The 13,177-nt window shown below is 39.7% G+C and overlaps 1 protein-coding gene across 1 annotated transcript in view; it reads left to right on the forward strand.

The window, feature by feature from the left end:
• Window positions 1-13,177, forward strand: part of GPR107 (G protein-coupled receptor 107) — a gene marked incomplete at its 5' end in the record, with an annotated part of 63,091 nt that overhangs the window by 2,366 nt on the left and 47,548 nt on the right. The window contains 5 exons of the mRNA XM_077836251.1: window positions 7,733-7,858; window positions 9,083-9,133; window positions 9,392-9,478; window positions 11,736-11,777; window positions 12,859-12,914. Of these exons, the coding sequence (XP_077692377.1) occupies window positions 7,733-7,858; window positions 9,083-9,133; window positions 9,392-9,478; window positions 11,736-11,777; window positions 12,859-12,914 (362 nt within the window). The remainder of the gene's footprint in view (window positions 1-7,732; window positions 7,859-9,082; window positions 9,134-9,391; window positions 9,479-11,735; window positions 11,778-12,858; window positions 12,915-13,177) is intronic.

Consider the following 13,177-nt stretch of genomic DNA (forward strand, 5'->3'; position numbering starts at 1 on the left):
ACGTCATTGACAGTGGAGAAGCAAGTAAAAACACTTTAGCAACACTGTAAGAGGGTGACCTATACTTGAAGACCCAAGGTTTTTTTTTAAAAAAAATGGTTTTTAAAAACCTATCTGAGGGTTTCAGTCCCGTTACAAAACGTAGTGTATTGTGACCGATCCTATGGTTTTCACAGATGAGTGTGGGTGTAGCTGTGGTTCTTTGTTTTCCATGGCATGGAATGGGCAGAGGTAAAGGTTCACACCATGCTGCTGCTTGTTATCGCTGGGGGAATAGGGAGCAGTGACTGTGAAGATTTCCATGGATTGGAAAGGCTGCTGCGTCCGGGGTTTTTGGGCATGCAGCAACATCTGAGTCTATTGCCTGAGCAAACCATGATGTCCCATTGCACTTTCTGATGTATCTCTTGGTCCCTGTGCCTCTTCTGCGGCAGCTGTTCTGTCCAGACTTGGTCCTTCTCCATGGCCTTGAATCCTTGGCTCCTCCAAGCCCTGTTTTCATGGTCAGCAGCTGTAGAGGACTGGATGATCTCACAGAATATAGGTTTCAGAGTAACAGCCGTGTTAATCTGTATTTGCAAAAAGAAAAGGAGTATTTGTGGCACCTTAGAGACTAACCAATTTATTTGAGCATAAGCTTTCGTGAGCTACAGCTCACTGCATCGGATGCATACTGTGGAAAATACAGAAGATATTTTTAGTACACACAGACCATGAAAAAATGGGTGTTTATCACTACAAAAGGTTTTCTCTCCCCCTACCCCACTCTCCTGTTGGTAATAGATTATCTAAAGTGATCACTCTCCTTACAATAAGAAAAGGAGTACTTGTGGCACCTTAGAGACCAACCAATTTATTTGAGCATAAGCTTTCGTGAGCTACAGCTCACGATAATCAAGGTGGGCCATTTCCAGCACAAATAGTGATCTTTTTAGATAAGCTATTACCAACAGGAGAGTGGGGTGGGGGGAGAGAAAACCTTTTGTAGTGATAAACACCCATTTTTTCATGGTCTGTGTGTACTAAAAATATCTTCTGTATTTTCCACAGTATGCATCCGATGAAGTGAGCTGTAGCTCACGAAAGCTTATGCTCAGATAATTTGTTAGTCTCTAAGGTGCCACAAGTACTCCTTTTCTTTTCACAGAATATATCCTCCCTGCTCTGCTTCTTTCTTCACCTGAGCAGAGTGTGGAGGGGATACCTCTCAAGGCCACCATGCCAGAGGCTGCTGATTAAAACAGACTTACAGTCACCACAGAGAAAAACTCATAAATACCTTTTTAATAAGAAATGCTAATTGCCAGTTTAGCTTTGGAGCACCGCCCTGCAGCTCAAGCCAGGGTGAATACAGCCTGTCGAGTGGGATATGGTGGTGGGGGTCTGTTGCATGAAAGGTTTAAAAACCTGGGTGCCCCTGGGCATGAGTATAGGGAAAATGCAGTGAATATTGCCAATGTTTTCACAAGCAGTGGTGGTTTTTGGCTGTTATCTCACTCCTGAGAGTGACAAAGGCACAGAGAACCTGTCTGTTACTACCATCCTGAAGCCAACTGGGCCTGTAAGCTTCTAGCCAGTTCATAGCTATGATGCCAGTGGAACTCATTGCAGAGTGGCGTGAGACTCGTCGCAGAGCAGTGTGAGAGAGTCTCCTGTTGTTGAGACTGCCATCCCTAGAAATGTTTGGGAGAGGCTGCACAGTATCTGTGTGAAACTCTGATCAAGATTGCACAAGAGGATAAAAAGGACATCTCCACTCTGATAAACAATATACTCTGCATGATTCTGCCTGCCTCACCCACCATGCCAAAAAATGGAAAAGCAGACACTCCCTCTACCTCTGCCTTTTGCCCCTATCCAAGCACAGGACGCTGATGTGATGGGGGATTGTGTAATTTGGACTACAATACTATTCTTTTTAAATTTATTTGCTAACATTGTGCAAGTATCATGAGCAATCAAAAATCAATGTCTTTGTTCTCTTAACTTGTGGAGCCATTTTTTTTTAAATGGGAGTAGGGAAAGGAGGCTTCGGGCAACAAAAAGGTAAGAAATGCTTATAAGGAATAATGCATGTACGCACTTACCCATGCTCCCTTTCCCTTCATCAGTGGGCTCATCTGTGCTCACCTGGCAGGAATGGTTTGACTCCAGTGGAGTTTCAAACAGCTCCTGACTCGCTGCATGGTCTGCGTCTGCCCCTGAGAGAGGGGATTTCTCCTCCTTGCTGTGCACTGCAGGGGTTTTGGCATGAGGCTCCTGCAGAGTGTCCACAGTAGAATGCAGGGTGCTGTCCACGTCAAGTATGGCTTGCAGTTTGTTGTAGAAGCAACAGATCACTGAGGGTGGCTCCAGGTTTGTTATTGGCCTCCCTCACCTTGTGGCATGCCTGCTGAAGTTCTTTTAGTACGCAAATACCTGAATGTTGTGTTATCCAAAATGCAACTATTGAAGGGCCATCTATCAGTAACCATAACAAATCTCTTACATGAAGGCTCGAAAAACTCACTGGCCCTTGGCAAGTAGGAAGCTTTCCTTAGTGATAAAAGGAAACTAAGTCATAATTTTCTGCAGGGCTTGAACTTGAATTTTTAAAAGTTTCTTACAAATGTTTAGCATTTTAAGCAATTGCATTATTGCCTTCCTGAGCATTGTTGCCTGTGCTCATGCTCACGGGCTTCTCAAGCAGCAGTAGAGTTAAACTGACAAGACACTGGTTAGTTGTACTACCCGTCTGAAAGTCGTAAATCCAGAAGACTCCTGTCTTCAGAAAGCTGTGAGCAGCAACCAAGCACTAGACCAGTTTCTCCTGGATACTAGTCTGTTGTTCTATTCCTCACTTCCCAGACTTTCAAACTGACCCCTGGCCAGTAGTTATCCTAATAGCTGTTGGCTGTGCCCCCTCATCTCATTCCAAGCCCAGCATCTCAAAATGCTGGGTGATATGGCATTATGTCCTCAGTAGTGCAATGAAAATAAAGTATTTGCTTCTATAACACAAATGAGCTTATTTCAAATTTTGTGTTATTACACAGGCATCGTGATCTTTAGAACAGGGAAAACTAATTAAAACTAAGAGTGAGAGTTTACAACCCAAAAGATAGGAAATTCTTAGTTAAATGCACACTAATCACCCTTAAAGTATTTGCAGCAGTAAGAATGTTCTTATATTTAAAGGGGGGCTGGAAGGAGTGAATCACTCCAAAGCCAATCCCCATGCTATCAATTACACTATTACTTTTTAAAAAGGAGTACTTGTGGCACCTTAGAGACTAACACATTTATTTGAGCATAAGCTTTAGTGAGCTACAGCTCACTTCAATGGGTGCATTCAATAGAAAATACAGTGGGGAGATTTAACGGCTGCTACTCTGAAAACTATTATTTTAAGGCAGCAGGCTTTGTGGGAGGCTGATGTTAAGAGTTATAGTTCTTACCTAAAAAAGAACAGGAGTACTTGTGGCACCTTAGAGACTAACATATTTATTTGAGCATAAGGTTTTGTGGGCTACAGCCCGATAAAGTGAGCTGTAGCCCACGAAAGCTTATGTTCAAATAAATTTGTTAGTCGCTAAGGTGCCACAAGTACTCCTGTTCTTTTTGTAGATACAGACTAACACGGCTGCTACTCTGAAAACAGTTCTTACCTAGGCACTGACTCACTGTCTCTGGGTAAGTCACTTATCCTCTCTGCCTGTTTCCCGAACAGTAAAATGGAATACTGATATAACCTCACAGGAATGTTGTGAGAACTGACAATGACTTCCCATTGAAGGAAAAGAAAGGTGCTTAAAAATCAAGCTTACAGTGTTTATATAGGGATTTGACAAAATGCATGCTGGAAGTGCAGCATCTCCACTTTTACATTGTGGCTTCCAACTTTTAATCAAACACCTAGCTCATACGTTAACTGTATCACGAGAAATCCCTTGTAAAATGTTTCTGCTACTGGCTCTTCACTTGTAACTAACTACACCAGATCTGTTTGCCAAATTAAAGGCCACACCTCGCGAGTGAATATTTAACATTACGCTTCCTGAAACAAACTGCTGACAGCAGAGTTGGTTAAAAGAACCCACATACTTGTGATGTCACAATAGTTAACACACTGGAGCAAAGAGTGTTCCTTCTGTTTATAACTTTTTTTGTTTGCTTTTAGAGAGAGATTATTTTGTTTCTCATCCTTCAGTATGAGGGTCATTTTTATAAGTTTATTTATGAAGTATCTTTTCTCTTTGAAGATACAAAGAAATGTTTTGCCATTTAAAGGGTTGTCCATACAAGTAAGATTCACTTGGGGAAACTCTCTCCTTGGGAGTGCATGCTGTCTGCAATTTTAATATTTTGTGCAGAATGTTTCAGAGAAGGTTAGAAACTTGGCGGGGGTGGGGGGGAGTGGGAGTCTGAACTTAAAACAACAACAATACACACATGGAAAGAATTTTCAAAGCTGTCCCAGAATAACTTTCAGCATTTCCTTTAATTAAAAAGATGGTGATGTCTTCATGGAGCTCCCCTCAGGCCTTATCTGCACTTCTGATCTTCCTGTACTATGAAACACTTCTCATTATTAGCTTTTAAACTACTTCAGCTTGTACAGTGGTATTGCCCTGTGTGGACAAGGCATCACTTTTTTAATTTATTTTTTTTAACATGACAAAAATCCACTAGCTTTTGACAAGTCCTTAAAACTGTTTTTTAGGTGTCTGGCACAACACTGGGACCTTAAATTTGTTCAAATTGTTTCATGGTATGGGGAAAAACCTGTTGTAAAGGTCCCATCTATATACTTGTCAGCAAGTGATCAACTTTGATGAAGAGTAAGGCTAAAATAATTGGTCTCCCCTCTGAAATCACTGGAAGCTTTCCTGCTAACAAAATTGTACAGAAATTCTATATTGTTGTATTAAGAGTTTCTTAAATAGTCGTTAAATGAACAAATATATCTTACCTTACAGCAACTCTTCAATTTACTAACTCCCAAGGGAGAAAATATTCTGTTCTGTTTTACATCATGTTGTCTGGTTAGTAGCTTCCTGTTTAATTAGTTTTAAGATGCTAACATTTTAATAAATTATTATTATATTGGAGACTTTCTCTAAACAATCTCAGATTTCCATTACTCATGTGGGATAACCTTCCAAAATCCATTTTACAGCTTTTCTGCAAGTACTTCATGTATGAGTTACAATTATGTATGTTTGGTGATACCTCAGTTGTCCATATCCCTTGTCACAGGTCAACATAACTTCTTATTTTGTCTGGAATTAAACAGTCTGCAACGTACAAGTCGCCTCTTTTATTGCAGATATAAGGACCAAATTCTGCTCTTGTTTATACTTCTGCAACCCCACTTTTGAAATGAAAGCAAAATTTGTTTGAGTCTTAAGAATCTTACTAGTGGGAGGCAAGATAAGTATTAACAACTTATAATCTTTAAGCTGCTGATCTGGTATGTTCATGGGTGCTCTCCAAGCTTGTAGTTTTTCTTATTAGAAATTAATGACCAAATGTGCCGTCTCTTCAAAAGATGAAAATCTGTCTCATGGATCTATAAACTGTGCAATTATTTAAAGCTGGGTAAAAGTCAGAGCAAAAATATTTTGGCTGTAATGTATTAAACTTTTTTGACCATCTTTTTGTGAGGGGGTATGCATGTTAATGAAACATTGCTGATTAAGTATAGTTTAAGTTAAATTTATTTTCCAAACATCATTCATTCTTGGGCTACAAGCAAATGATTCTGTTTGCAAGTTAAACTATACACACTCTGTACAAGATAGAAGATTAGATATCATTGAAGTGTCCTGTCTCTTCTCCACACTCATTCCCCCCTTATCCAGACTGGTGCTTATACCAAGCGTGGGTAAACCATATCTGGCTGTATATTATCTAAACAGTATAGGTTTCCTGTTTTGGATTAATAATCATTATGTGGAGAGTAGTAGCAGATGAACCAGATAGATTCTTGTTTAAAGTGCACAAGTATGACCCAGAAGCCAAAGAGAAAACACACTAAAATAATCTGTTAAACAAAGAATGAACTGTGAAAATGTGCCATTAGTATCTTTCCTTCAGAGGACTGAAGGGGACCTTCTTGTTATTCACAAAGTTAGCCTAATAATGGGGTTACCTCTTATTAGAACTAGTGTGCATATATGTATGTGATAATTATGCATAAGGGAGTATTTTAAATTGGGATCTCAAACAAGTTTAATAGAAATCAGAGATGGGGTCAGAGAAGAGAACCGGTTAGTGTGCTTTGTGGATCCCCTGCTCAGTTCTCCAATGCCTTGTCCAGGCTAGCTTTAGTTTGCCTGAGCAATGAGGGTTTCAGGAGTATTCTACTATCTAATACACCTTTGCTATTAAACTGATGGAATTCAGCCTACATTTTTTCTTTGCTCCTTTTCAACCCATTATTCCTGGGGGTGGAGGCGAATATCTTCATCTTTAATCCTCATGCCCTTCATACACCTGTCAATTTCTTATTTAAAAATTGGACAAACAATACATGCTTCAAATTTTCCTCTTAAATTAGTCTTAGTTCTTGTTTCTCTGCTCTGACTGCCTTCCAGTTGTTGATTTTTCAAGGAGGGAGATGCCCCAGACGATGCAGAATTCTAGGTGTACCAATGCAAAATAGTAGGGTTCTGACCTTCGTACTCCATGCTGTGGCATCCCTGAGCATAACACTTTAATGTTAATTGCCTTTCATCTGAATATCATGGTGTGCTTTAAAAGCCTTACCTGATTAAGCCTTCTTACCTTCGTTAAATCAGCAAGGGAAAAAGGGGATCACTTCCTCCACTGCTGAAACAGTTACTCTTGTAATTTAAGTCAGGAGGTGGAGAACACCACAGCTAAAATTCCAAGGGGATTTTGTGTACACAGAATGTAATTACTTGAGGTGGAACTATGCTATTGGTGGAATTAATACAAATGTTCTTGAAGTGCAATGGAAATCTTCATGACCACAGATACCAAGTATCTCATTTTGTCTCACCGAAAAGATGGTATTCTCAGATGAGTGTCCATTAGCTATAAGATGAGGCCTTCATTGAGTTCTAGAAGGGAAAATGGCCACCTATTGAACTACCTACTCCACTCCTCCAGCACCTTAGATTTTTGTCGGATCATCTAAGCATTGATCCAGCTTGACCTTGCTTAACATGTGAGATTTGACAGAATCACAGTATAATGTGGTATTTATAACACACCCAAATGAGAGCTGGGCTTGGGCCAGGGAAATGTATTTGAATCAGCTAAGTCCTTTCTAGTTCGCCACAACAGCTGCTTTCTAGAAAAGCAACCAGTATTGAAACAGTGACTGACTGTCTTGATCCCCCTACAACTTTATTTTGTGTTGCGATATTACACTAGGCAGTGGAGCCAAGACAATAGCCTTCATTTGCATCTTTATCATGAATACAGCAGGGAAATACTGAAGAGAAATTCTTTAATGTATTTGAAAAATATCGTGGCATTCAGATGATTTGAGAAGTTGTATTTGACCATCTCTCATGAAGCAGTTGGTTGTATTCTGAAGGATGCCCAAAACTGACTTACATTTGGCTCATTGCAGTTTACCCAGAGTCTGTTTTCAATAACAACTTCCCTAAAGTTAAATGTCACTGTCTTCCCTCTCTTCTCCCCCCCACGCCCAATTCTTTAATTGGCAGACACCTGCCTTTGTAACTATTATAACAATTGTCTGTTAAATCTCTTCCAGGATGATGTGAGGCAGAAAGTTCACCTTGGCACCTTTGGCTGCTTCAAGAATGAGTTCATGATGGTCAGTGTCAGCAACCTTTCAATGAAGGGACCTTGGAGCCTTGATGACAAGAGCAGCTCAGCAGTAAGTGACTTTGTATACTCATTGAGATCTTCCATGAACAGTCATGGAACGTAACAAGTATTGAGAGAAAGGAAGCTCCTGTCCTTCTTATCCTATTATAAAATAATCTCTCACTATATACAGCAGTACAGGAGCAGAGAAAGACACACTTTCTTTAGGAAAAGAGAATGGTCAGACTACTGGTGCCTTATCGAGCTTTGTGTGAAAGCCTATATTCACGCTTCCTGTAAAATTCTTTGAGCTGAATACTGTGACCCTTTGAGCTGGGGTTGCTTCTTAAGTTGTACAGCTATTAGTTTTTTTCCTCACTGCTGGCAGTTACAGTTCTCTTGCAGTTTAGGTGCCTCCAGTGTTGTTTTGCATGGATCTGGGTAAGCTACTGTAGCATCCTCTCTCCTTATGGAGAATCTCTAAATTGTCTGCTCTGCAATGATTACGTTGGGAAGTGGTGATCTCAGATTGCTTCCTAAACAGTCCTCCACTATGGATTTGGTAATGGTCCTCTGCACTGTTACTGTTCCTCTCAAGCACATTACAAAGCGTAATTATTTGCTGCACTAGGCTGATAGGTTCACAATGGAAACAGTGGCTGCATCTGCATTCTGTAGTGATTCGTATGCCGTGTAGATTAATATCTAGGGAACTGTCACATTTTTTAAAATGACAGTGGACAAAATATGGTATAACTTTGTTAAAGGTGAAATGCTGGTTATAAAACACTGTATTCTTTTCTGCCTTTATTAGACTTCTATGTTTCTTTAAATATGATGTTGACATCTATTTACTGGAGAAGCAGTGAGTAATGAGGTCACAATAGACTGAAACCTGACTAGCATCATTCTAGAACTTATTTGAGGCAGCTGAAAGAGTTGTTGGCTCACTTGGTTTAGGACTTGCTGTAGTTGAGTGTGTCTCCTTTAAAACCTATTGGTCTGAATTGAAGGCTAGTTTAAAGTTATAAAACACTGACTCAACATCCTTTTTTTTTGTCTTTTCTTTCCTTTTTTCAGTTGAGAGAGATGAAGTATGAAGTTTCAAATTGGTATGGCTGAAAAATCACCATATCAATTTATATAACTTGGCAAATACTTTGGTATTGCTATAAAATTAATTAAGTTAGATGTGTATAATATCTGATTGTCTGGGTGGCTACTTGATATTTGGGGTTGGAGTATCTGTAGTTTGCATTAGAGTGACAGTGACTTCTTAATGTGTTTTCCTTAGGTGGGATTTGGTTTAGACCGAACAAGGAATGATGGACACTCCACTTGGCTGGTAAGATTGAAAGGATTGGATATTCTCTGCCAGAGAAAACAGATCAACCCCCACACAACTGATCTCATTGTCTGCAGTATTCCAAGAATTAATGGAGTAGAATGATCTATTAGCACAAAATATCCTGGATGGGAGTAGTTTGACACTAGAGCACCCCCCTGGCAATAGGGAGTGTCCCAGTTTTTTCAGCTCAAGAGCTCATTACACACCTGCTTTCCTAATATTGTAACTTGTGACATTTTGCCCTTGCATTATCAGGATGAAGAATTGGGTTACTGTATCTTGAAAAAGAAATCGGAGCAGTATGTTTCTGTTGTTCTTCTACGCCTGGACTTTAGAAACAATGCCTGAGTGAACCTCAGAGAGCCTTCAGCCCTGCCTTTTTTCTTTAGGTTATTCCCCCTGGTTATAATTCAGTCTAGCAAAATCTGTACAAGTTTTTTGAGTAGGGACGATTCATAGATTCCAAGGCTAGGAGGGACCATTGTGGTGGTGTTTATGTACTTTTGTGTCCCTGTGGATGCTCTGAAACTTCATGCGTGTGTTTCACACACACAGAAAAGTCGATAAATAAAAGTGGAATTGATCATGAACTCCATGATCTAGAATCATAGAAGTGTAGGACTGGAAGGGACTTCAAGAGGTCATCTAATCCAGTCCCCTGCGCTCAAGGCAGGACTACGTAATAGGTAATCCACCTCTGTCCCACTGCCAAAAGACCACTTAAAATTCTCTTCTCTGTCCTGGGCAGGAAGTAGTTTTGCTTAATGACTAGAGATGTAGACACAGAATCAGGACTCTTGAGTTGCATTCTCAGCTCTGTCACTTGCTTAATGAATAAGCATGGTTATTTAAATTCTCTGTGCTCAATTTATCCCTTTTACAGATGAATAAATTATGTGCCTAATTCTGAGTGTTGTGGCTTAATTAATCAATGTTTGTAGTGCCCATTGAGATTAAATGCACTTTACCGTGTAAGCAATATTGGTCTCCCCATTTCCCCAACCCCATGTTCCCAGGCTATTGTCCTACCCTTTAAAAGGACACTAACTTAAATCATATTATTACTTATTCCTGAGTGAAAACTTTTACCTATTCTAGTTGCAAGTAACACACGTGACTACTAAAACTGAAAAAGTTAGTGGAAGGGATTATCTCTGTTTCTGGTTCACTTTGTGTGTTTGACACAACCTTTTAGTATCACTTTCACTGTGGTGTTGGTCACTTCCTGTCTCATGCACTAGCAGTTAGGTCATGGTCTTGGGCCTGTCCACTCCAAACAGTGGAGGAGCAGAAATCCCCTAATGGTGGTTTTTAAAAAGGGAATTCAGGGCCTACTATTCTTAAAGGGTGCTTACTAGAAACTTTTTTCTCTTTTCTTTGACTAAAAAACGTGAAGTAATTCAAAATGACAGTGTCTCTTTCTCTCATACCTTTTGGTGAACAATTTGTCTTCAATACATTTTAGTGGATAGTTCCCTCAGAACTGTCTATATTGAGTTGAATATTCTCTAGCCCAGTGGTTCTCAACTCTGGTCCACCGCTTGTGCAGGGAAAGCCCCTGGCGCGCCGGGCCGGTTTGTTTGCCGGCCACGTCCACAGGTTCGGCCGATTGCGGCTCCCACTGGCCATGGTTCGCTGCTCCAAGCCAATGGGGGCTTGCTCGTCTCAACACAGTGGCAGTGATATCTTCTGCTACAGCAGCCTTTCCTGGAGTCTGTGTGGTTTATTGTCTGGGTTCTTTACTGGCAGGGGTGCCAATATCTGACAATCTCTTCTCTGATGAGATTACCTGTAAACAGTTTGTTATCCTGTTACTGAGAAAGGGGTAGGAAGAAATGTACGAGGCTCATTTTAAATGGCTCGAGGTGGCTGTCTTGCAATAACACTTTCACAATTTCCAGTGTAGCTTTAGGTGAAAATTGACTGCCTGCTCTTCATGTTTGTACTTAGGTTACTAGGTTTATAGTTGCGAAAACAATACTGGCACTAAATAGATACAAATAATCAAATCTGCAAATCTATTGAGAGCTCTGCTGCACGAGTGTGCGTGCGCTTGCTTGGTCTTGCATTAAGAAATGCAGCGTGTGTGTTGGTACAACATGCTGACATCCAAGGGTCATTGGTGGAGCTCGAGTCTTGAACTTTCACTTCCTGATGGCTTCTGGGAGGCTTCTATCTCCAGCCAATGTTCATAGAGTCTATTGAAGTGGGATTGTGAACATGTGCTGTTCCATCACAGCCTACCCATTAACTCTAGAAAAACTTAGATTGAGGACAGGATCTCAATCTTAATCTGGTAGATAACACATGATCACTTACTGTTCCATTACTGCTGGAGGGCTAGACCAGTGACTTCTTTAGTCCTCGTACTCCTTGGGAGGTACATGAGTCTGGGAAATCCAATGCTGTGTTGATCTTCAGTTGATGATGGTGTGTGGTGTCAAAGATTTGCCTTTGGGATTTTAAATCTGCTAGGAAGCTGGTAGGTAGACAAGATTAAAACTGGGTAGTATAATGGCCAGGCACAAAACAGAAGGAAATACAGCATGTTTGCAAATTTCTGAATTCAAAGTGTCTGAATTTGCTCTGAACACTCTAGTCTCTAGGTGACAACTCCAAAAGAAGCATAACAGCATCTCAGGTAAGACTGAAACGAGTTGTTTTCAGGATTAGCAATGGGAAGGGGTGGGGAGGATCTTTCAGACACAAGCTGGAGTGGAAAGTGCATGTATTGATCAGTGTGGGGGTATAAGTAAGCCCCTTTGTTTTCAGTTTAAACCGATTTTTTTTACTCAAAATTCCTGGATTTTACAAAAAGTATTCATTTTTTTCTGATTTTCATCTTTTGTATCATTCAAATATATAAAAATAACTTGTTTTATTAGGAAAATATAATACATTGCATGAGATATATGTATTGCGATAATACATTAGTCTGTGTGTAAATGCAAAGCTGCCTTTTGAAGTAAGTCTATGTATTAGTCTAGAAAATACACACAATAAACAAACAGGCACGCACGCAAGCTCTGAAGTATACTGATGAATTTCATGCTTACCACATACATTTATCTGTTAACAGCTTGAAAGGTTTAAAAATTTGACACCGTAAAACAAGAAGAAAACAAAAAATCTGTCAGAATACGTTTCAGAACACAAAGTATTTGAAAATTTAAAAAAAACAAAAACAGGAGAAAAGGATGAAGTTGAGTGTATGTGCTGCATACACAGCACATACACTGTGTGTGGCCCAATTATTAAATGTAAATATTTTTAGGCTAATAGTTCTAAGTCTACAACAGTAAACTGTTTTTTGTAATGAAAAGTTTTATTTGGGGATTAGAGATGTACTGTTTTATTAAACTCAGAGCTGGCAATGTGTTTTGAGTTCTGTTTTAGTTCTGCAGCAAACCACATTGATGAATGGAATTCAAAGCATTAATCTACTGAATACGTTCCCCCCTGTCTTTCTGTCCACCAAAATGAACCCTAATATTTACCCAGTAAAATTAATAGTTTTTTGCACTGATTTTTCACCTGTTTTTGTTGTTGTGGTAATAAATTATGATCAATTCCTGGGAAAAATTAAATAAAATAAAAACTGAAAATGAAGGGCCCTACGTGTAAGTCATGCAAAGTACATCATGTATTTCTGATTTCATGACAACTGCAGTATTTACTTGTTAGAAGCCACTTGTAGCATTTTTTTTACTCTTCTTCCCCAGAATGTAATGGAGCAAGTGCACCGTTTTCGTAAAGATAAAGGAACTGTTTCATTCCAGGTAAGATTTCTGTCAGTAGCTCTTCCATAAACTTTTTCCCTTCACTGTAGCACGCGCTGAAAAATATAAATCCACTGCCCCCTTTCATAATCTCCCATTCTGTTAATAAAGATGCCTCTTGATAGCACATACCATTTTTTAGATGGATTCTTCTTTTGGGGAGTAAGCTGTAAAAGATTTCTTCCTTATAAGATGCAGAAGCATGTCTTGTAAACCACTCATTCACATGGTGCTCCTTACAGTGTACTAGTTTGAATGTAAT

Source organism: Eretmochelys imbricata, chromosome 16 (assembly GCF_965152235.1).
Source record: "Eretmochelys imbricata isolate rEreImb1 chromosome 16, rEreImb1.hap1, whole genome shotgun sequence".
NCBI classification, from domain to species: Eukaryota; Metazoa; Chordata; order Testudines; family Cheloniidae; genus Eretmochelys; species Eretmochelys imbricata.